At 43.8% G+C, this 24,588-nt stretch overlaps 8 protein-coding genes across 8 annotated transcripts; 3 read left to right on the forward strand and 5 right to left on the reverse strand.

Annotated features, from left to right (window-relative positions):
* Nucleotides 1–109: 109 nt before the first annotated feature.
* On the reverse strand, nt 110–1,909 carry V865_002887 (uncharacterized protein; the record flags this gene model as incomplete). The annotated part of the gene is made up of 6 exons (XM_066226686.1): nt 110–1,279; nt 1,365–1,437; nt 1,503–1,566; nt 1,641–1,711; nt 1,791–1,823; nt 1,884–1,909. The coding sequence occupies 6 exons, from the start codon at nt 1,907–1,909 to the stop codon at nt 110–112; spliced, it is 1,437 nt and encodes a 478-aa protein (XP_066082783.1).
* Nucleotides 1,910–2,459: 550 nt separating this feature from the next.
* V865_002888 (uncharacterized protein) lies at nt 2,460–8,264 on the forward strand (the record flags this gene model as incomplete). The annotated part of the gene is made up of 10 exons (XM_066226687.1): nt 2,460–2,644; nt 2,714–2,873; nt 2,937–3,286; nt 3,344–4,214; nt 4,264–4,485; nt 4,542–6,573; nt 6,640–7,460; nt 7,537–7,665; nt 7,738–7,959; nt 8,040–8,264. The coding sequence occupies 10 exons, from the start codon at nt 2,460–2,462 to the stop codon at nt 8,262–8,264; spliced, it is 5,217 nt and encodes a 1,738-aa protein (XP_066082784.1).
* Nucleotides 8,265–8,542: 278 nt separating this feature from the next.
* On the reverse strand, nt 8,543–9,910 carry V865_002889 (uncharacterized protein; the record flags this gene model as incomplete). The annotated part of the gene is made up of 4 exons (XM_066226688.1): nt 8,543–8,596; nt 8,691–8,909; nt 9,016–9,752; nt 9,820–9,910. The coding sequence occupies 4 exons, from the start codon at nt 9,908–9,910 to the stop codon at nt 8,543–8,545; spliced, it is 1,101 nt and encodes a 366-aa protein (XP_066082785.1).
* Nucleotides 9,911–10,530: 620 nt separating this feature from the next.
* Nucleotides 10,531–11,544, forward strand: V865_002890 (uncharacterized protein; the record flags this gene model as incomplete). The annotated part of the gene is made up of 3 exons (XM_066226689.1): nt 10,531–10,780; nt 10,874–11,055; nt 11,161–11,544. 3 exons carry the CDS (start codon nt 10,531–10,533, stop codon nt 11,542–11,544), a joined length of 816 nt encoding a protein of 271 aa, XP_066082786.1.
* A 413-nt stretch (nt 11,545–11,957) lies between these two features.
* V865_002891 (uncharacterized protein) lies at nt 11,958–14,262 on the reverse strand (the record flags this gene model as incomplete). Its single annotated transcript, XM_066226690.1, has 3 exons — nt 11,958–13,464; nt 13,596–13,936; nt 14,029–14,262. 3 exons carry the CDS (start codon nt 14,260–14,262, stop codon nt 11,958–11,960), a joined length of 2,082 nt encoding a protein of 693 aa, XP_066082787.1.
* Nucleotides 14,263–15,586: 1,324 nt separating this feature from the next.
* Nucleotides 15,587–20,225, reverse strand: V865_002892 (uncharacterized protein; the record flags this gene model as incomplete). The annotated part of the gene is made up of 4 exons (XM_066226691.1): nt 15,587–16,654; nt 16,712–16,914; nt 16,967–18,859; nt 18,926–20,225. 4 exons carry the CDS (start codon nt 20,223–20,225, stop codon nt 15,587–15,589), a joined length of 4,464 nt encoding a protein of 1,487 aa, XP_066082788.1.
* Nucleotides 20,226–21,214: 989 nt separating this feature from the next.
* V865_002893 (uncharacterized protein) lies at nt 21,215–22,604 on the forward strand (the record flags this gene model as incomplete). The annotated part of the gene is made up of 2 exons (XM_066226692.1): nt 21,215–21,515; nt 21,592–22,604. 2 exons carry the CDS (start codon nt 21,215–21,217, stop codon nt 22,602–22,604), a joined length of 1,314 nt encoding a protein of 437 aa, XP_066082789.1.
* Nucleotides 22,605–23,311: 707 nt separating this feature from the next.
* Nucleotides 23,312–23,980, reverse strand: V865_002894 (uncharacterized protein; the record flags this gene model as incomplete). Its single annotated transcript, XM_066226693.1, has 1 exon — nt 23,312–23,980. The coding sequence occupies one exon, from the start codon at nt 23,978–23,980 to the stop codon at nt 23,312–23,314; it is 669 nt and encodes a 222-aa protein (XP_066082790.1).
* Between the last annotated feature and the right edge of the window lie 608 nt (nt 23,981–24,588).

Genomic DNA, 24,588 nt, shown 5'->3' on the forward strand with positions numbered 1-24,588 from the left:
ATGATATCAATTTTATGTATCTTACATTGTATCTTACTCTATGGAACTAGCAGTCGACTACCATTTACAGATCATACAACTGAGATCAACTTCCTCTGCGCTTATCAGATCATATATGTCCCTGAGTGAGATATCTCTGGAACTTAGCCTGTAACAATCCCAGAGTCCATCTCGCTCTTCTCCAACCACCTCCCAAAACAACTATACAAACCACCATAAGCGTCAGACCAACACTTAGATCTACCATCGCTCTCCTCAATGCTGAAAGCAGATACAGTATGATTCTAATTGTAAGTTTCGGTTTTCTAACTTTAGTTCTAGTCACTGTAATCTGATTCGTACCTCTACTACCCGATGTTGGGTTTCTTAAATGCTGAGAAGCCGAAGCCGAAGCAGAGTTTTGTAATTCTTCTTCTTCCAATTGATCCAATTCATCTTCCCCTTCACTATTTCCATTCCATCCAAACCATCCATTCCTCTTTCGATCGGCATTAGCCTGTTTCCTTATGATTATACTTTGATTCCTTTCCAGGATCGATAATCTCTCATGTAAGGCAGAAAGAGAAGTTTGAATATTACGTAGATTGACTGATAGATTCAATGGAGCAGCGTTGAACGTCGACGCAGATCCTGGACCTGCTATTCTGGTTGGATAGTTCGTTATGGGTGTATGACCCGTAGGTGGAATTGGATTTTGAATATTTAAATAAGGTGAGTTTGATATATCTGGTGTATGTATTTGAATGAAATCTTTCACTGCTGGTAAATTCGGCGAATGAGAATATTGAGGCATTTGCACGTTGGGATTAGAGATCGGATTTCTTAGATAATTCGATTCATTAGGTGCCGGTACTGGTTGCCGTTGTCGAAAGGAATGTATAGATCCCTGTCCACCTGCCAGACTATGTGTTCTAGATCCAACATGAGCAGGCGGTATACTATCCTGATAGCTCCTCTGAGGTTGTGATTGCGTGCCGGATGGAGATTGTCCAGCTTGAGAGAGACTGAGTAAAGAACGGTGCGAGGATGTCAAAGCTGATGGAGGGACGATATCTTCCGCTACGTCCGGAGGAGGCAGTAGAGGATCGGGAGGTAGCATGTTATATTTGGGTGGAGAAGGTTGAGCGATAGGTGATGCTTGAGAAGAATGATAAGATGATGAGGACGATGCAGGAGATACTGGTCTAGGTGGTTGATCTTGATTAATACTCGTATCGAATGATTCTAGTTCTAAGATATGATTCTGGGTTCCTTCTGACTCGCCGTGATTTCGAAGAATCTACGTTTGATTGACATATATTTAGCATAATCGTGAAGAAGGGACGTTGGTCTTGATTGAGCATTGGGTGGGAAGGGCTACTCACCTTCAACAACGCATTCACATATAATCGCTTAGCCTCTTGCTTATCTATCCCTTTCTGCTTGTTCCAAGCGTCCCTGAAATACACCCATATCAGATTCCTCGACTACTGGTTTATTCTGGAGGAGAAGGCTTCACGTACCATTTCGCTTTTCCCAAAATGTCCAACATACCAGGTCGAGGTATAGAGATATCTCCTTCGGTAGCTGAGAACAGATGCGTGTCACAATCAGCATGATTGACCGTTCGTCCTATGCGATTATCTGATGTTATTACCTACCTTGCTTATATAACGAATAAAGCCATAATTTCTCCTCGTAAGACGTCTGTACTGGACCACCTTTCGGTAGACTATACAAATACGACGTTTCGACTCAGATGATCAGCCATTTTTAGATGTCCAATGATAATTTTCGGTATTGATACTAACCTCTGTACGATATCTACCGCACGATGGAATTGTCTGTTCACCATCGCATCAGCTTCGTGAGTTGATTGTTGCGCATGATACTGATCAACTCACCCATCTATGTCTGCAAACAAACCCATCGTTCACGGCTGAGACACCTTATTATCCTCTGTCGCGTGAACCGGATATCAGATTGAATTGATGGTATAGATTCGCCTTGCGGATGGTGATGATGGGAATCAACTCAGGTGGTGGGATCGTCGAGATATAGATCAAGTGACTATGATGAGGTGTATCAATACTGTTCTCTCGTACATCTAGAATGGAGATAATTCATGATCCATCATGCAAATGTCACCTATGTTATCTATGTTATCCTCTTTCAGCTCTCTGTTTTTCATCGCCGGCTCAGACATCAGATACATCCGATCACAGAATGATAATTACGTAATACTCCAGTTTTTTCATTTTCAGAATTTCAGGTTGAATCCATCAAAGTTTCCAGTCGCACAAATAAATCCTTCTCCATATCCATATCCATATCCATATCCATATATACCCAACTAACAAATCAAAAACACCTCATCAACAGGCGACGAGTACCTTCCCTCGACTACCCAATAGCTCGTCGCCCATCCTCACATCCACCCCTGACACTCTGTTCGAATACCTTGAAGCAATCTCATCAGGATGGATATCGCTCATTCAATTCACTCCGAGGTCACCTCCCTCTCATTCTCCTTCCTCTCCACCGACGATGTCAAGGCCATGTCAGTGAAGAGGTTGGATAATCCTATCTTACTGGATAATCTGAATCTACCCACGAAAGGAGGTTTGTATGATCCCAAGTTGGGACCTATGACTGCTAGGGATGTGTGAGTGTCCTCGTCAGCCTGTTATCTCTCTACACATCAGATTACTGATTAATGCTCATTTATAATCAGCTGTGAAACATGTCATCTATCTTACTTTGCTTGTCCCGGTCACTTTGGTCATATCGAACTTCCCACTCCAGTCTTCCATCCTCTCTTCATGAACCAATGTTATGGTCTTCTTCGAACCGTCTGTCTGTTCTGTCATCACTTCAAGATGCCCGAGCTTATCGTGAGTAATCATCCACATGCATCGTACTTGGTTTAATGCTGATCAATTGACATGCGGTTGTAGCTCGCCTCTTATGTCGCTCGAATACGACTCCTTGATGCTGGTCTCTTGACCGAATCCCATGAAGTAGCCCAGATATTCGCCAAAGCAATGGGTACACCAGCCAGTTCAAAGGACGACGAACCCGATGCGGAAGATGTGGAAGGCGGACACAAGACCATATCAAGAGAGAACGCAGCGGAGCTGATAGTGAGAGTGGACGCGTACGTCAGTGCTACTCTCGAAGCTGCCAAGAAAGTTTCGAATGGAAGTACGAGAGACGCCTATAAGGATGGTTTGGTATTTGAAGAGAGAAAGAGGCTGCTGAGCGAATTTGCGAAGAAGAACTGGGCGAAGTGTAGTAGATGTTCTGCGTGAGTCAGCCCCTCGCTCAATCGATAAGCAAAAGCTGATATATAACGCATGTTTAGTTATGCCTACACTTTCCGAAAGGAGAAAGCCATCAAGATTATCGAATACGACCTCTCAGTCAAACACAAGCAATCCAACAAGATGGCTCATATCAAGCGAAAAGACGTGCTCGCCATCAACTCCAAATTCTCCAAACATCGACGTTCGGCTGATCCCCAAGATATCGATGAGGGTATCGAAATGGACAGCGACAAAAGTAGTAGTAGTGCCGAGGAAGACAACGCTATGGACGTCGATGAGGAGGAACCCGTGGAGGAAAATGACGACAACGAAGAAGACGATCAAGAAGAGATTGCTAGAACTGTAGCTAAATCGGCAAGTGGACAAGTGAAAGGTGCAAGAGGGAGAAATGAAAGAGTCATGTCTGCTGCGGAAGTCAGAGCTCATCTCAGATTGCTTTTCGCCAAAGAACCTGAGATTTGCAAGCTCCTCTATGGAAGACATGGTGGAAACTCCAACCAGACAACCTCAGGTCCAATGGCAGATATGTTCTTCATGGATGTCGTACCAGTCACACCAACACGGTTCAGACCACCAGCCAAGATGGGTGAAGAATTATTCGAAAATTCACAGAATTCCCTTCTCTCAACTGTCATTACCACTTCGCATAGAATCCAGGAATTGAATGGTAGATTGATAGAGCAAGCTAAAGCTGAAAAAGGTGAAGCTGTATTGGATGTTATAGCAAAAGCAGATGGTGCAAGGGCATTCGAATTGTTGTTGGAAGCTTTGATCAAATTACAGCACGATGTCAATAGTTTCATGGACAGTACCAAGAACCCTACGGTGATGAGACAAGGTCAATTGCCCCCTCAGGGTGTGAAACAATTATTGGAAAAGAAGGAAGGTCTGTTCAGAAAACATATGATGGTGAGCTGGTTGGAACGATATTTCGATCTCAAGCTGACATTCTTTATAGGGTAAACGAGTCAACTACGCTGCTCGATCGGTCATTTCCCCCGATATCAACATCGAGACCAATGAGATTGGTATTCCTCCTGTATTTGCTAAGAAATTGACATATCCTGAACCTGTGACTGAGCAGAATGTTCACTGGTTGAGACAATTGGTGATAAATGGTCCCAAAAATCATCCTGGTGCTGCTTTGGTGCAGAACGAGGACGGAACGCAGATATCTCTTGTGAGTGTCCGTTAGTCGGTGGATGGAATAAAGGCTAACTTGATTTTCAAAACTAGGACCGAACTACCCCAGAACAACGAGTCGCCATCGCCAATCAACTGTTAACACCTCAAGGTGACGATCATGGTATAGGAAGTAGCACCGGACCACCTAAGAGAAACAAAAAGGTCTACCGTCATATCCAAGATGGTGATGTCGTTATACTCAATCGACAACCCACCTTGCACAAGCCCAGTATGATGGTACACAAAGTCAAAGTCTTGCTGGGAGAGAAGACTATCCGAATGCACTACGCCAACTGTAACTCCTACAACGCCGATTTCGATGGTGACGAAATGAACATACATTTCCCCCAAAACGAAGTTGCCCGTGCGGAGGCCAAGTTCATCGCCAATACCGACAACCAGTATCTCGTACCCACGTCTGGTAATCCACTTCGAGGTTTGATTCAAGATCACGTAGTCGCTGGTGTGTGGATGTGCAACAAATCTTCCTTCTTCACTCGAGAACAATATTTCCAACTTATCTACGGTGCCCTTCGAACGGAAGATAACTATACTGGACGAGATAAGATCATCACACTTCCACCTGCAATCTTCAAGCCCCGACCACTCTGGACCGGTAAACAAATCATGTCTACCATCCTGACAAATCTCACTCCTCGAAATGCTAAGGGCTTGAATTTGACATCGAAGAACAAGGTCCAGAATAAACTCTGGCGCAGGGATGACTCATCTGATCCAGCAATGTCAGAAGAGAATGTCATCTTCCTCGATGGTCACTTGATCTGCGGTGTACTCGATAAATCTCAATATGGTGCTTCGGCGTACGGTCTCGTTCATTCAGTCCACGAGTTGTATGGCCCATACATCGCAAATCGACTTCTCGGTGTGTTGAGTCGACTTTTGACGAAATATCTTCAACATAATGCCTTTTCCTGTCGAATGGATGATTTAATTCTCACTGCTGAAGGAGAGAAGATGAGAAAGGATATCTTGGATAAAGCTTCAGGAGATGGTGCTACAGCTGCTATGAAGTACGTTGGTCTCCCTGAAGGCTCAAAGATCGAGGATCCCGATACAGCAAAGAACCTTGCTATCCGACTTGAAGAGATCCTACGTGATGATCACCTCATGGCTGGTCTCGATGCAGTCATGCAGTCCGCCTTCAACAAAACTACCTCTAAAATCAATAACGATGTTCTTCCTGATCACTTGGTCCGACCTTTCCCTGACAACAATATGCAAATGATGACTATCTCCGGTGCGAAGGGATCTAAAGTTAATGCTTCTCAGATATCCACTTTACTCGGTCAACAAGCTTTAGAAGGTCGACGAGTACCAACCATGGTATCAGGTAAAACCCTTCCAGCGTTTAAACCCTTCGATACTAGTGCCAGAGCAGGTGGATACGTAGCGAACCGATTCTTGACTGGTATCCGACCTCAGGAATATTATTTCCATTGTATGGCTGGTCGAGAAGGTCTGATCGATACCGCCGTCAAGACCAGTAGATCAGGTTATCTACAGCGATGTCTCATCAAACATCTTGAAGGTGTCAGAGTACACTATGATCACACTGTTAGGGATAGTGACTCGTCGATCTTACAATTCATGTATGGAGAAGATTCTTTGGATGTCACCAAACAGAAACATTTGGAACATTTTGATTTCGCCGCTCGAAACCATACATCCTTAATCAACAAGATTCGACCTGGAGATATACAAGGTAAAGTCAATGATGATGCTTTATCCCACATGAAAAAAGCTTTAAAGAAACCCCACAAGTACGAACCTGTTCTGGCGATCTATTCGCCTTCCAGGTTTATCGGATCAATGTCTGAAGAATATGCTAGGAAACTAGACAAGTATATTGATGATAACAAATTCGGATATATATCGAAAAAGGGAGTGAACAAATCTAGTCCGTACGCGAGCGAGAGGATACCTGATAAGGATTTCTTGAGACTTGCTAGAGCTAGGTATATGAGGAGTCTGGTAGAGCCTGGAGAAGCGGTTGGATTATTGGCGAGTCAGGGTGTTGGTGAACCTTCTACTCAGATGACTTTGAATACTTTCCATTTGGCTGGTGAGTGGCTGTTTTTTCTGCTAGCAATGAGACGGACTGGAGGCTAATCTATATGTCAATCTTCAGGTCACGGTGCTGCCAACGTCACACTTGGTATCCCTCGATTGAGAGAAATCGTCATGACAGCTTCTTCCAAACCTACCACACCCACTATGAAATTACCCTTGAGAGAAACTGTATCTGATAAACACACCGAATCATTCATCAAGCAAGTTTCACGATTGACTTTGTCTCAAGTGGTTGAGAGGGTAAAGGTGACTGAACGATTATCGTCTAAAGCGTCCGAATCTAGCGGTACGAGACAACGTAAATACACCGTCTTACTCGAATTCTACCCTCAAGAGGAATATGGACCAGAGTACGAGATCACCACTGAACAATTACATGAATCTCTTGCATTTTCATTTGCACCTCGATTGAAGAAGGAAATCTTAGGTGAAATGCGTACAGTGGCTAAATCGGCTCAACAAGATCTACAAGTTGGTAAAGGCCTGAAAGTGAAAGCTGGTGCAGACGATCTGGCAGAAGATGAAGATCATGATGTTGATCATGAAGGGAATGCTAAGAGGAGGGGAAAAGATGATGAACTGGATAATGAGAACGACGATGAAGATGCCTACAACGAAAAGAGGATCAAGCAATCTAAACAACATGAATATGAAGAAGATTCAAATGCCGATTCTGGTATAGCCGATTTAGAAGATTTCGTTGAAAAAGAACTTGATGAAGCGGATGATGATGAGGATGAAGAAGCGGATGCGATTGAAAAGGCAAGAAGGGATCAGAAATCTGATGATCTGGCGGAACTGTTCAAGCTCGCTTCGAAATATGCTACGACGTTTAGCTTCGATGGTCATAAGGGCAAATCGGCTCAATTTGATTTAGAGGTGAGTACGAAGACGTCTACATTCAGTAGGAATTCATGGGTGGGAAAAGTATTGGTGCTGATGTATTGTTTGACAGTTCCCTGCCAATGCACCTAAGTTGTTATTGGTCGATTTGATCGAACGAACTTGTCGTGCTGCTGTGGTGCATGAGATCTCGAATATCGGTAGATGTATGAAGATTTTCAGTGATAAAGGAGATTTCACAGTGAGTAGGACATTTTTACAGCAAAAGCGGATGATCAGATTTTACGATGCTGATTGTTAATCATGTTCTTAGCGAACACTCATCACTGAAGGATCCAACTTGCGAGGCATGTGGGCCTTAGCCGATGAATTAGTCGACCTCGATCATCTCGCTTCTAACGATATCTACGCGATATTGACGACATACGGTGTAGAAGCTGCCAGAAGAGCTATCATAGATGAGATTAGTAGTGTGTTCGGTGCTTATGGTATTGCTGTTGATTATAGACATTTGACAATCATTGCGGATTACATGGTAAGTGATATATGTATCTGCTTTCGATAAATGACTACATTCAATCATGACGCTGATAAATTGTCTATGATGTACTATAGACCCACGCAGGTGGATATAGGCCATTCAACCGAACGGGTATAGCTGCCAAATCCTCACCATTACTCAAAGCATCTTTCGAAACTACCGTTGCTTTCTTATCTGAAGCTACCCTACACGGCGATTTCGATGATCTCACCTCACCTGCTGCTAAGATCGTAATGGGTAAACCAAGCTCGAGTGGTACGGGTTCGTTCGATATCAGAGCACCTACTAGGATCGCTTAGGTCGTACTCCTCTTTGACTTTTTGATATCTTTTCTTCTGCATTCCTTCGTATTCTCATATTTTTGGTACAATAATCGCGTTATGGAAATTTGCATACTCATATAAAAGTTGGAAAATTAGTATCTATGCATGAAATTACTTCTACAATTATGTTTCTGCTGTCTATTCCTCATAGCCTCGCCCATATATGTAACGTACTTGCAGTTATATCCACATACAGAATATCGAGATACCATACCTTATATCAAGAACTAGTTTAATATACTATAACGTGTATTCTACATGATTGTACAACCGTCTTCGCCACTCAAAGATCCCAATGCACCTAGATCCTGTGAGTGGGCAGAAATATCAGCTAAGTCTTGACTAGATCCGCATCCGCGTATCTGAGGAGAAAAGAGAAGAAAGATATTATTTCAAACTCACGAATCCCTCTGGTAAATCACCCATAATCTCCTTCGGTGGCCCCCCTAAATCCTGCATTTCACTAACCAACCCTGCAATCTCTTTACCATCCTTCTCGTCTGAATAATTGGGTTTTTTGAATGTCCCTACGATCTTTTGTACAATCTCATTTTGTTTGCGGTATTTGATTAGATCTTCTTGGGTCGTTCCTTCAGGAGGGGATGAGAGGTATGTGGGGTACTGTTGGATGATACATGATCAGTCCCAAAGGAAGTAATGAAAATGCAGATGGACGTTTGATTGTGACGATATGATAAAGTTAAACATGAAGGACTCAATGACCCACCTTCGAAGCCAACTCGTTCATGGGTTCTTCCAATACTTCCTTAGTCATCAACTGCCTCATCATACCTTCCAATACATCCGCCAAATCTCCATCTCCATCTCCATCTCCTCCTTCATCCAAATTCAAGTTTAAGTCTTTTAGTAAATCGGGGTCTCCACCCAGACTAGCTAACAAAGCTGATAAATCCGGTTGTTGACCATTCGTACTGTTGCTTCCATTGGGCTTTGACCCAGCTTTATTTAACGACTCGAGAGTTTTAGCTAAAGTCTCTTCATAGCTTGTTTTTGGCTGTGGCTGTGGCTGTGGCTGTGGCTGTGGCTGTGGCTGCGAAGAAGACTCTCCGTGACTCTTTTGCTTCTGGTTATCATCCAATCCCATAGCTTTTAGTCCTTCTCCCGATAAGACCATCTCCAAAGCTTTCTGCCAAGCCTCCTCTTCAGCTTCTTTACTCAACCCTCCTCCATTGGCAGCCGGACTGGATGATTGAGCTTTGGACTGCGCAGATGATGATGACGAATGAGGAGGTATATCTAACATTGGTCCAGGTGGATGTGTGCCTGCTAATTGCTTTAGGAGTTCGTCCATACCTTCCATCAGGGACGCTTCGAAATCGTCGTTATCGTCATTGTCGTTAGTCTCCTGATTCTGGGTCTGAGGGGGCGAAGTGGTTGTGATTGGGGGTGTAGGTAGTATGTTGTTCTTTTGCTGAGAAGTAGAGTTGAAAGATGCCAGTACGTCTGTATCGTCATACTGGATATCAGCAAACAATCACATGAAGAGTGGAAGGGGGATAAGAAGACTGACCATCTAAATCGTCCAGATCATCGTCATCATCGTCCTCCACAGTCGGATTCCTATACAGTTTCGACGACTCTGCTTGTTCTGGGGGAGGCATCTTGGCTATGAGATATGGGTGATGGAAGCAAGATAGCTTGGACAGGACTTGAAATATGAGCAAAGATGACACTTGGTAGCACTTGAATTCTTGTCAGTTCTACTCGACGGTTAGCTAGAGATGCGAATTAACCGGAGATTATCAGATCATTCGATATCAATGCCACGTCGGTTATTCGGGGATGTGAGATAGGTCGATGTCCGCAATTCGCTGCCGGGCGGATGACCCATTGTGTGATCTACAACAACTCAACTTACGAAGCCTAGCTCGACGCCATAGGCACTATAAACATCATTGCCGTACGGTGTCGTACTGCACCCAGATAGCGGAGACGCTTACTCGGTCCTAGTGCACAGCTTCTAAGTTATGATCCCCGCGCATCATGTGTAGGGGGTATGTCCGTGAGAACGTACAGTACAATTCGATGTCACGAGCCGATATGGGTAGTGGTATCTTGAGAAAGGTATATATACACCATGAGACTCACTGGATAAGCCCATCTCGTCTCTTCTCCACAAACAACCAAATAAGCTTATCCATCTTGTCTTGACACTTACCCATAACTCCCAATCCCAATCATCACATACATCAATAAATACAGTTACACCTACAACTTAACGATGGAAGCTGTTTTCCTAGGAGCATCAAAAGGTATAGGTTACTTCACCGTCCTAAACCTCTTACAGAACAACCAAAATTGGAAAGCTACTTTATTACTTCGTAAACCTGATGTGTTCAATAACAATCACCTGATCAAACCGTTCATCGAGAATGGTCGATTGAGGATCGTTCAAGGTGATGCGACTAATGAAGATGATTTGGAAAAGTTGTTTGAAGGTAGGAAAGTGGATTTGGTAATGAGTAGTATAGGTATGTCATATATTCCCATTTCATATTCAAAGTGTATTATTCATATTCAACATTCTATAACTGATGTTTGGTCTCATGTTATTGTTGGTATAGGCGCTGCTCCTCAATTCGGTTTATCAGGAATCAAGATTGACCAACCTGACCTATGTACACGAGGATCTATCGCCCTCTTACACGTGCTGGGAAATCTCCCTCAGGATGTTCCTCCAAGGGTGATCGTATGCAGTTCGATGGGTATAGGTGAAGCTCATAAGGATATGCCTCTGGCAATGAGGGTGAGTAGCCAGTAATCAAATCATCGTGTTTGTTGGTGTTTTGGTAATCCTGTATAAGAGTATAACAGTATGTTAACTTTGAAACTACTGTTTTTCCATACATAGTTACTTTATTCATGGTTACTTGATAAACCTCATCAAGATAAGAAATCACTTGAATACCTATTCCATCGATCAGCCACCGACCTCCCTGAGATGACCTCCCCACACGATATCCCACCTGAAAGTCTATTATCTAAACAGGCTATCGAGAGTACAAAGGCCAATTTCCTTCCCGAGGTGATCATCGTCAGACCAGCATTCATGCCTACGGAAGAAGCCTTCGACGCCGTTCCAGGACCGAAAGATAAAGTAGGAGTGGAAGAAGGTCTGAGTTGTTATACGATTAAGAGGAGTGACGTGGGTCGATTCATAGTTGAGGACTGTTTGCCTGGGGAGGGGAAAGATGATAAGTGGGTGAATAAATGTCCAGTAGTGGGATATATATAATGATCAGTAAGGCTATAACGTATCATGATAATTCAATTTGGTTTTGTGGATTTGCTTTTGTGTTTGTACTTTTCTCGCTGCGAAGTCAAATCATAATATCCTTGTATATAATTTATCGATATGAATTTTAATGAACAGGGCAGATAGAATATACGCGCATCGCACCACAGATCGAGTGCAGGACCACAGTAGAGAGATTACGCCATGAGCATAACTTACTCATCAATGCATTTTTAGTATCTACGGATACAGATATGATCATACAGCATATCTCAAGAAAATCCTGTCCCATATCCCAAACTGATCGAGTAACTATAACGTGAAGAATCCTTTCCTTCCAAAGCATGCAGATATCATATCAGAGACTATATGTATTGCGCCAGGAGCAGTATCGCCCAGACCAATCGATCACATCACCTCGTTAAGCTCGGCGGCGGAGTCGATACCACTGGTGTAGGCGGTTCGACCTCCAACCTCGGCGTGGTAGTCAACGTCAAAGTATTCGTCCTGGCAGTGGCTGTAGGAGTAGGAGCGGAAGTCAAAGGTGTACGAGGAGCAGTCAACAATGTGTTGGGTGATGCACTATCCTCTATCTCATCATGATTGTCGTCGGGTTGACCCACGTTGATAGGTGTTGGGATAGGTTTCTGTCTAGATATCTGCCCGTTTCCTGTTTCGTTATCTCGTGATGTAGTTGTTTGAGGATCGTTAGGTAAGTCGATTTCGTAATTATCATTTATCATTCCATTCGGTTCATGTTCATTCTCATTCTGGTTCTTGGTCGTGCCAAGCCCTCGCTGATCATTCTCAGTCCCTCTCTCAGCTTGATCAGCTCTCTCGAGTGGGTCTAACCGTTCGTCCTCAATTTCACCAGGAGGCGGTCTGTTCAAATTCCTCCTCTCGTAAGCCTCCTGATTCCTCCTAGTATTCTCACTCATCTCCCAACTAGGCAGTTGTCCTCCTTCCCCCTCTCCCTCATCCAATCGTACATCAGACGAAGTTGATGATCCTCTCCTCCTTCCTCCCACTCCTTCATCAAGACTCAAACCCTCTCCTCCCGTCCTACTTCTTCTCCTCCTCTTATACTCCGGTACGTCTTCTATCTTCTTCCCCACTACGCTGATAGCCTCTTTCGAAGCTAAGAACTTCATCTGATCTTCCGACAATCCCGCTCGAGGTAATGTCGTCGAATCGAAGGATGCTCTCATAGCGGTATTGGGTAATGGGCTGGAAATCAATAATGAATTGGTAGATTCCCATGGAGTGCTGGTAGTCGATGGTGATCTGGATCTACCAAATGCGAAGGATGATGAAGCTCGTGAAGTGGTAGGTTGTAACAAGAGTGAGGTGGACGATTCCCTATTCCTAGTCCTGTTACGATCATAACGGATCTCCATCATTTGAGCTGAAGAGGGGTTTGGTTGTTGAGTGAATCCCGCTCTGGATAGTAAACCTCTAAAAGTTGATGATGTCCTCGTACGTAAATTACGAGGTGGCGGTACATCCTCATTGACAGAAGCGGCACTAGGATAGACCAAAGGAGCGGACATAGCTTCTAGATAAGTCGGTGTCAAACCCCATGATCTTCTAGCTAGTGATTCTCGTCTGATGAGCGATTCACTCCGTTGAGGTGTCTCGGGCGAGGGGGTATCAGGTAGTGGCTGATGTTGATCCGAAGGTGAGAGTGAGGGTGTGTGACTATCCAGTCCGGTATCTTCATGTGTCTCTCCGACAGGTGATGGTCCGTTATCCCGAGTGTCGCTTTCTTCATGGTCTCTAACCGTACGATTGGATCGCATGGTAGTTGACCGACGATGTGAAGGTAATAAACCTCTTTCTAGATCGCCTTCTGGACCTTCCTCCGGATGAAGTTCTTCGTCAGAGTATGAGCCTGATGAGAATGACGATTGGGATCGCTGTCTATATATGCAGAGGAAATTAGGAGAATCAGTACGCATATCATCAGAATTCACCATCCTACATTCCCCTCTCAGATCATGTCACTTGTTTGCCACATGATTACTCCAAGCAATTCCACCTCTAACACTCACCTCACCAGAACCAACTCCTCATCACCAGCCTCCTTACTATAAACCGGAAGAGTCTTCACACTCCGTCCAGATTCAGTCCTTCTTACATTCCTTTCCCTTTCTCTGGCTCTCCTAGCTCTTCTCTCCGCTGCTGTAGTGTTAGTAGTGGGTGTAGAGCCATTATTAATGGACGATGCGTTACCGCCGGTCAGCGGCGTAGTGGTACCGGACAACTGATCAGCAGTGACGGTCCGAGGTAGACTATCTCGAGTAGATATAGGCTGGAGGGCAGCGGTGGAGTTGGAAGGAAGGGAGAATGAAAGGGATTTGAATAATTTAGGAAGCCTCGAGCGAAAATGGACCTGAACAAGTGTGATGGTCAGGATCAGCGCGACAAGGGTGAACAGATTGGTGTTGAGGATTGTAACGAGAGAAGTGGGATGTAGGAACTCACCAATACTACACATATGATGGCTACTACCAATATCACTATGATTGGAATGATAATCTCCAGTGCTATCCCTCCACCACCACCACTGTTACTACCACTAGTCGGTTGGTTGTTCTCCGAAGTTGAATTATCTGAAGAAGGTGGGAATAAACCTTGTCTCTTGACTGGGCGAAGGGGTGTTGCGGATGTTAGGGAAGAAATCGTGAGTGAGAAGACAAGGAAGGCAGTCGATACCATGTTCTATAGGGTCCTGGAAGATAGTTGTCAAATAGACTATCGTGATTGTATATATAGGTAGATTGTTCTTCACTGCCTCTAGTCTCGGTGTATGATATCTGATATCTTGATATCTTACAAATCACGACTAGACCAGGTTGAACATCCAATGATCTGATGAATCCCCGTCAGAGATATCGGTGATGCGATGTATAAAAACCTAGTTGGCAATGATATCGATGGTTGTATATGATCAGTGATGATGGTGGATGTTGGTATGCAGTACAACGTGGTCGATACGTTTTTCTACCCTTCTTTTCCTGATAACTGATAATGTACGAGTCGATCAATCCTACTAGATGATTATCTCCTTTATGGGTTCGACTCTCCTTCCTTTCGGGCTATGATATCCTGATAACCACAGCGACAGTATAAAACGGTCTACTCGGTCAAAACTTGATTCTCCGTACGAGTAGGAATATCTAACAAAAGCGATGACTCATAACCTTTTTTTCCTGTTGGTGGTTGATGGTTGTGAGATCATCAAAGGCACTAACTACTAGACTAGTAGGTCCGTGTATGGTGTGGTGAGGGAGATGAATTCATCTTTATCCATCTTTTGTATTCTGTTATATGGTTATATGAGTATCGTTCATGATATGCCATTAGGCCATGTGAACTTCGCAGTCCCACCTTGATATCTCTTCTGAAAATACCATCGTAGTCGTACGCAAGTCTAGAATTATCAACGACAAAAAAGCGGTGTATCTTGTTGACATGGGTCATGGATCGATCAGGTGGAAAATAAGCTATGAGCTATGAGTTAAGGGCTATGTATGCTGTTCATGTTTCGGTTATAGCTCATACTCGGATGAAACGGTGCCTGAAGTATCGATGTAGACATCTGACAAATCTCGTCTTGATTTCATTAACATACGAGAAGATGATACTTACATATACGATGCTGCTCTATATATACTCACCCACTCATCGTATCATACTCGTATACAGAGATGCATCATCATATAACGCATTTCATATACTGACCTGAACTGATGATCGAATTATCGAAAGAACCAAAAGATAATAGTAAAAAATATAAAACAATAGAAAGTCCCCTCCCATCCAACGAACTTATATATACAATAAAAATGGATAAACTTCTTGAGCGAATATGAATATTGATCTGTACTCGATTGAACATCGAATATCACCTATTATTAAGTCTTACTTTGTAGAGTCATAAAATGATCGTTAATTTCGTTTCACTAATCGAAGGAATTTACCAAACTGAATTGAACGATCAGCAATTAGCATTTCTCCGTCCATCAAATGAGAAGAGGTTTCACTCACCATAAGTAGCAGGTACCACCCCTTCCCTACCCGTCAGCGGATCCCTAACGAACCACCACTCCGTCGACTGTTCATCATCTACTATAATCACCCTCTGTCCAGCTTTCATCGGTAATTCACCTTCCTGTAAATCAGGTCCATCAAAATCATATCTCATCGTTGTCTCCCTTCCATCCTCTTCTAATTCTTCATCCTCATCTTGAGGGTATTCTTCCGCATCTGATCCTATAGGATACGCCCCGGAGTTATAACTTGATGGATCCGATACTCTATTGTGTTTATTGGTCGCAGCCGCAGTACTAGCACCAGCTAGACCACCGCCTATCAAAGAAGCTTCAAGGGCAGCTTGAACGTTGTTAAATACATTTTGATGTGTTGAATCCACGTCCCCATCCGAGCCGACTTCTTTCTGGTCATTATAGATATTCTGTTCTTTCCTCTCTCTTCTTCTAAAGCAGAATGTTAACAACAAAACAATCAGAACCAATAGCAAGATCAATCCAGTGGCAATGGCAATAGCAACCAACACCACTAGACCTCTCGCGAGGTAATGTCGAACTCTGAAGGAGAAATCAGATTCTGACCAGAATAAAGAAGATCCACTGCCAAGATCACCACTGGAGGAAGTTCCAACGAGATAAGGATAGAAAGTCGATCCATCGTATAAGGCCGAAGTGACGTTCCCTGAATTTTCCAAATACAAATCACCGGAAACCATCAACATCCTATCTGATTCGATTGATCCTTGAGGTTCATGTTCCGATTTCATAGGTACGAAGGCAAGTTGAGAGACCAAGGATCCCGGTGCGAGTGATTCTGATTGAGCAGTCCAAGTGGCTCCATTCCATTGTTGAAGATAAGACGAACCGTCAGAAGTGGAATAGCCGGCTGCAAAGATATTACTCGAATTTTTATCGTCCACTGCTATGGCTAGAGCTGGACCGGGTAAAGTACCGAGAGGAGTCCATGACGAGTTGGTAAAGCTGTATGAAGCGACGTAGGCTACATCGCCAGGGGAAAGAGCGAATGATCCAGCGGCGACAAGGGTATCGGAAGAATCCTATATACAACCAGTGTTAGCATATGTCTTATATGGCATGGATGTGACCGCACTCACGCCAGCAAAATCAACAGCTCTGACTTCACCTCCACTCAACCCTGACCCAGGTGTAGACCACTGAGCGTCTTTAGAATCCCAAAGACATACGGCCGCACACCCAAGTGAACCCGCAGTGCCGAAATTACCAGCAACGACTACGGTGTTTGTATTACCTCTTGTTCGAATGGCGTTGACCGTGACGTTATCGGAACCAGATGGAGCTACATCTTCTGGTCAGCTTCAATATAAGGACTTGGTGGTAATGTAACCTACGATTCAAGGAAGCCATTCCTCCCGTTACCCAATTCCCAGCTTTCAGATCATATACCATCAGACCACTTCCTACATTCTGTACATTTAATGCTTCTCCTCCGATATAAACGTTGTTACCGATGACATTGAGAGTCTTGACTACACCTTCGAGCGCAGTGGAAGGTCCAGTCAGTCCACCGTCCTTCTCATTGTAGAAAGCTAAACCCTGAACGTCGCTGGAGGACGAAGTGAAGTTACCTCCTAAGATCGTGATGGTCGGTTTACCGGAAGCGGAAGAGTTGGTCCAGAATGCTCCGGCCAATACAGCTGGAGCTTGGGAAGTTTGAGAGGGGATAGTAGGTGGTGTAACTCGACTCGACAAGACCGTGTGGGCCCTTTCGACAATCGCATCGGTATATCTAGCTAACCATGATCGAGTATACGAGTGACTCGCTCTAGCAACGATGGATGTTCGTCTTCTTGAGGAAGGTGATGACGAAGACACAGGTGCTGAACCGGATGTACCGAAGTTGACACCGTTGAGAGATGATATCACTGCATCTCCATCGTCGTTGGTTGAAAGAGTCGCGACTCCCCCTACTGAATTTCCAGCTGTTCCATACACTTTTCCAGCAAAGAAGGATTCGGAGGAAACGCCTGATGAGGACGATGGGACGGCACCTGCAGAGACATTTCCGAAGACAATACCAGTATTGATCCATTCTGAAGTCGATACATCGTATACTGCATACCCTCCTGTTCCAGTTGAAGTGCCGTTGGAAGAGACGATATGAGAGAAGTTACCCATAACGATGAGCTCGTTGGTCGATACTGTCGAAGCTAAGAGATCCGTGACATATCCATCTACGCCTCCACCGAGTGCTGCCCAAGCTTTCGAGCTGGGGTCGTACCTTGCGATGTAGTTGAGAGCGACTCCGCCGGATGAAGCAGTAGAAGTGAAATCCCCGCCGAAGAAAACGTATCCTCCAACCACGGCAGCAGTGTTGACAACCCCACTTAGACCCTGAGAGGCTAGTGCGGAGGCTTGACCTGAGGATGTATCGATCGAGATAACGTTGGTGTAGTTGTTTGATGCCGAGAAGTCACCACCGACGAAGACAGTGTCATTGGCTGCTACGATCGTGTTGACTACCCATGATGATGCAGCTGAGCCCGAGGCATTGAGAGCTGCGTCGAGACCGAAACCCAATCGAGTCAGAGCAGTCTCTGTGTCATTGGTCAAAGATGACGTAGCGGCGTTGAGAGAAGAGTTGGATGGTCGAGCGTATTCGAACACGCCATAAGCTACATTATAAGTTGAGTTGGAAGTGGTGTTGGTGATGGGATTCCCTACTGTGGAGGTACCATTTGATGAAGAGGAGCTGGTAGAAACGATTGATCCTGTCGAATCGGTGATTCCAGTGAGAACAAGTTGGATTCGATCAGCTACAACGACGTAATTGTTTCCTCTGGCTGGTGCGGCAGGATTGGCAGCAAGAGCCAAGCTGAGGGTAGGTGTGAAAGCGTCAGTAGTCGCGTCGACTGGACCCGAATACACCAGAGTATTGGTATCGTAATCGACTTGTTCTGAGATCGTACTAGTCCATCCTAATCCACCTTGCAAAGGGAAAACTTCGATATCCACTGAAGTCCTTCCATCGCAATCTCCTATGTTTTTACAGCCAGGAATGAAAACGTAGATATCGTATTGACCTGCTGAGCCAACATATGGGTAGAAAGTGACCTGAGCGTCGGTTGGATCACGGGTGGAAACGGATGAAGATAGGTATGATTCGGTTGCAGAGTCGGTCGCGGCTGTCTTAGTTGACCAATCTCCAACAGATTGAACGGTACTATTTTTGCCTGATGAACAAGTGCTTGAAGCGCCCGCACCAGTTGCAGAAGAGTAGGCACCTGAAAAGTAAAGGGTTATTTAGCCGAAATGTCTTCGTTGAGGGAAAAAAGAAACTCAAAACATACCATCAGTCAAAAGCGAGACACTGCTCAAAGCAGCACCGTCCCCAGTCCATTGTTTAAGTTGAATTTCGAATCCCGTCAAGTTATGTGTACCTTGGGTAAATATGAAGTCTTGAGCTGCGATGGAAGAATCGGTAGATAACGGACAATGGTCGGTGCAAGTCTCATTTTTACCTGTCTTTGGATCGGTATAAGTCATATTAAGTTCTTGATAATCAGGTAAAGAGGTGAAACAGAAATATGTCGTCGATCTTCCATCTTCATGTCCGTTCACCATCCTTACTCCAGTAGCTGGTAGATACTCATCTCCCACCAAGTTTACATTGGATATAGTATTCTCCTGAGCTAACCATGTTGATGTACCTGGACATAACAATCCGTTTGTATCTCCGTAATTCTGTCCATCCTGATTCAGACTTGAACTTGGTCCAGCTTGTATCTGGTATTGCGCTGAATCACTAGCACTAGCAGAGATAGTCAACGGCGTCAAGTATCCCGATTGTCCTACTGTCGTCGTATTGACCGGTGCATTGGGTTGAGAAGTGATATTTGTTCGAGAAGTTGAATTGAGTGATGAGGTTGATAGATAGGTCGTAGTGAAATCACCACCGAAATATAAACTTTTCTTGTCCGATGAAGGTGTTATACTCTGTACGACGCCGTTCAAACCACCAAAAGAAGGTTCTGTCCATGCGGATGAGGATGTTGACCATAAAGCTAGGTTCCCACCTTGACCTGTTGGAGCGTTGAATTCACCTCCAAACCATATCTCGGAATGATCATCATCGCAATATAACGTATTGACATTTCCTGATAATCCCGATGACAACGCTGAAAATGTATTTGTCGATAATGAGAATGTTCCTACGTTATTCGCTGATACGCCTGATAACGAAGTGAATGTTCCTCCTATGAATAACGTTCCGTTCCCATTGGAAGAGTCGGGTGACGATGACCAACATAACGAGTTGATTATGCCACCGTCATTTGTATTTCCCAATGCCCTAAATATCCCATCTTCCGTCCGATAAAACAGCGTATCTCCCTTTGATGAGAATGACTGAGTGGATGAGGACGACGAGGAAGAGGAAGATGCGAAAGGTGAATCAGACGAATACCAATCTAAACCTGAGAACGATCCTCCCAAACCCACTGTACCCATCTTCCCAAAATCCACCTGAGGAATGGAGGATGGTGCGGTTGAGCCCCCCGCCATGACGGTAGGTACGAAAGCGAGGATGGTGGAGACGATGAAGGAAGGGATGGTGGGGAATGGTGTCGATGTCGAAGATGACATTGTCATTGTCAAGAGGGGTATAAGGAATGTCGAAGTGATGAATGAGAAAGGGGTGAAGTTTGCGTTGAGAGGGTCAACACCCCCTTATCGCGTCTTTGTAGTGAAGTATCGAGGTCTAAGCGTTCTTTTTATATATTTATTGTTCAGATTGAAGGAAAGGAATGTCCCAGTGAACAAAGCTTGATTGGATCGAAATAAGAGGTAATGAGCGTGATGGTCGATGTTGTTGATGTCGACGTTGAAAGGTGAAAAGAGTGTCTATGGTGAGTGTAACATAGTAAGGTGTCGTTGTCGATTGTGAGAATAGTAAAGAGAGAGAGAGAGAGAGATGTATGAATGAAAGGTATAAGGTATAAGGCGTATAGGTTGATTGACTGTTGATGGGATGTAAAAGTGTCAGAGTAAGGGATGATGGCTAGTTTGGATTTTGGCTGAAACGAAACGTGGTATTTGGTGTATCCTTTGTCCTTGTCGTGTTCCCTAATGTGTATAGATGTATATGTGTGTTTATGTTCTGGGCTCTAGTCTCTATGAGTGGTCGATGGGGATGAGTTGGATGCTATGCTATGATGCTATGGTGTTGATGTTGATGTTGGTGGTCCGAGTGTTGTGTGTGTCGTGTTTAGTAGCTCTAGCGTTGTCTTGATTTTTCCATGTTTACTGTTTTACCCTGAATTCCGTCCACGTTGGTGAGGTAAAGCGCCACAAACACTCTTGCGCGTGAATGCTTTTACTTTCTCATCTGGCGGTGATGTCCGCCGCGTTCACTCGTAATGTTCGTCTCACTACAGTAAGCTAGAATGCAAGTCGAGTGTCTTTTCTTTCTCTCCTCATTATCTCTCTCACACATCACCTTGTATATTCAGACATCGTATCTCTGTATATCACCCCGTTCAATCGATTCTGTGTGATAGCTTGTGGCATCTTGTATATCATTTACTCCTCGCCGTCCGTTTCTGACGTCTTGTATCTAAACCCTAGCTTTCTCTTGTACAATGTTTGACCACGATACTTACCCTTCTTCTCCCACTCTGCCCTCTTCCAACAATCCTGACATACTGACAATTAATCATAATCCTACTCATACCACTCGACCGTATCTCCCTCTCGATATCTTCTTACTTGTCCGATCTGTACTAATCACAAACTCACAAAAAGCAACTGCCGGGAGGTTGATTCAATGTTCGAAATCATTCTACGATATCTTTTTACCGGTCTTACAATACGGCCAGCTCGAATTAAGAGGTGATACCAGAAGAGGGAGTGGGGTATTCGAAGGACTAATGATGTCTGATAGTCAGTTATCAAGCTATCATCCAGGACTATACTATATATCATCCGAACTGACTGGATTGTTTCATTCGCTCCTCAGCCGATGATGAAGATGGTCAACTCAAACAATCACAATTCAGTACCTACCCATTTCCTACTTTATCAACACACCGACGGAAGCTGTCCTTACTCCAACAATGTAAACACATAACTATATATGACTTACCATCTGCTCTTTCAATCATCGACGCCCAACGATCTATAGGCAAAGAAAATCCAATTTTCCCAAATGTCATAAAAGTCATTCTGGGAAGTAATCTCATCTTATCATTAGCCATGGAGCTAGACAAACAAGGCTGCGAAGATATACAAAGCTTATCAGAATTCATCAACCCCCAAGAAATATGTATATGGTATCCCTCGCCTATTGCCTTCCCTGCCAAACACTCCGGTATATCACCTTCATACTCGGTATATCAGAATTTGGACTACGTTCAACTGGATGAAAATCGATTTTACGAAATTATTCATCAAACCTCATCGTCCGGTGTCCCTCCAGCATCTTCCACAGCATTATGCTGCCATGAGATCTACGATAAATCCATTTCGTTAAGATACTTCATATCATCTTTCAAACCGTCATCTCTCACTTTACACAATGTCAATATGCAAAGTATAATCTATATCCCTGCGGTCAGAGAACTCAAAGTTTTTTACGCTACTTCACCTCAAGCAGGATCGCCCAATCGATGTTCAATACTCAAAGATCTTTGGCTGGAATCGATGAGCCTCAAAAGAGCTGTTAGGATCACACAGGGCTTACCGTGGAATATTTGGAAAGAGGATGCGATAGAGAAGAGATTCATATTTGTTGATGCTGAATTATCGGATCATCACGCTGATGAAGAAGACATCAGTATGGAGATGGACCTACATTCAGAGGTAGAAGAAAGTGAGATCCCAATGGACGAAGAAGAAGAATGCGGAAGGGTGGAGAAGTTAGTTAAAGGTTTGTTGAGATCTTCTTCGACTTGGAATGAACAATCTCAAGCGGGGATAAGTTTTGTTCACAGGGGTGAAGTAGATGGGTGTGATTGTTGTGGAAGCAAATAGGTGATGAAGTTCGTGGTGATACTCGATATCTAGTAATCTTGTAATGCATCTTGTAAGATACCTCAACCTCAAACCACTCTTATGTAGGTGTCCTATAATTTGCTTCTGAAGAGAGACATTCATTTAAATCACGTTCACATGTGCAAATAGCAATAAAATGACATTGACATGAACATAGACATGATACATGATACATAGACATAGGTGATCTCAACCTCTTTGTGTAAAAAGAAAGTTTCGACATGATAAATACATACTGTATCAAATGATAAAATGCTATATTGTGAGAATATAATACCATGGATGTGAAATATTGCTAAATTGGATCGGGAAATGGTATGAAATGATGAGATGGGTATACAACATGAATGCTAGGTTATAATAATGTTGGATCGTAGGATCGTAGGATCGTAGGATCGTAATTGTGAAGAGCGAAACGGGAAACCGATCGTTCGATGTGCGTTGTTGTATGTTGTGAAGTGAGAACAAAGCCGAATGAATTTATTATAATTATGAAATGGATAAACCCAAAATTGTTGAGAATCTGGATGGTATGATGAGATACAGCTGAATGATTGAATGATTGAACGAATAAAATCCAAAGGAGAAAAAAACAAGTTGAACGAGATCAATCCCATATCCTTCCTTCCAACCTTTCCTTTCTTTGATAGTTTCGTATGAACGTTTCGAGTCCGCTTCAATCCAATCTAATGAGCATCAACTTCCATCCCATCCCCACTACTCTGGCTTTGATGATGATGTTGGTTAAACGAATTGGAAATATCTTCTACCCATTGATCATGGCTCTTTGCCTTATTCCACTGCCCAAAGTAATCGCCCGTCTGTATTTGTGTCTGTGTCTGTGTCTGTGTTTGTGTTTGTGGTTGTGGGGGATGACCATTAACAGGTGAAGAGGGAGGAGGTGGTGGTAAATTTTTACATAACGGTACGAAGAACGCATGAAATCCTTTTGCTTTTTCCACTTTTAACTCCAACGACATTTGGACATTCTTCTGTTTTTGGTTTGTGGAGCCCGATGATTTCTTCAATGGTTTGGATGGTCTTCCGACAAATGATGACGACGATGAGGGGATGGGTCTCTGGGATTGCGAGTGGGAGAATGTTGGTCTTTGAGAGGGAGAAGGGGTGGGAGGAACGGAAAATGATTGTTGATGGTGATGTTGAGGTAATGATGGGATAGGAGTAGGTTGACCACTTCCACTTGTTGGTGGAGTAGGATAAGATGGGTATATCCTCGATGAAGATTGACCAGGAGAAGGGGTAGGATAAAATGATTGATGATGTATATGAGGAGAATGAGTGGGTGTAGCTCGAAGGAATGGTGATTGGGGACGTGAAGCTGGATCGCAAAGCATCGTTATTATTCTGCTGAAGGCAAGTCAGTTTGTGGTCACTCGTATCACGGTTTTGAAAAATGTCTGGTATACTCACTTGACTGTTTGGTTGACTATGGAGTTGCGCACTGATGCTAAGGTCGATGCTAGTACGGCTGCACGATGATGTTGATGGTGTTGGTGACGGTGACGGTTGGATGCAAAAACGTTGAAAGGTATTCCTTTTAAATCTATCCGTGAAGTCGCCGTTCTGACCGTTTCCTGCTGTGATGGTGGTGTTTCAGGGAAGATGCAGAACGAGTGAGTCTGTGCTTTTGACGTAGAAGTGAGAGAAAAACGATGGGTGTTAACGATCTTCTGCAGTAAACCGACTCGAGACACGTCTGCAGTATGTTAAAAAGACCTTTCAAGCTTGTTCCCGGCGGTACAGGTCGTACACTCCAGTAGTTTGGTCTAAGATTAATTTGGTGAAACTTTTTTGCTGCTCTTGCAGTTTAATTCAGGGTAGTCTCACTGATATATATTTGGAATCAGAATCAATCAACACGCGAAAGTGGAATGGAATGGGAATTTCAGGGTAAAAGAGTATGGTTAGTTGTGTTAGTATGAGAAATTAGGGGATCCGTACG

This window comes from Kwoniella europaea, chromosome 1 (assembly GCF_036810445.1).
Source record: "Kwoniella europaea PYCC6329 chromosome 1, complete sequence".
NCBI lineage: Eukaryota > Fungi > Basidiomycota > Tremellomycetes > Tremellales > Cryptococcaceae > Kwoniella > Kwoniella europaea.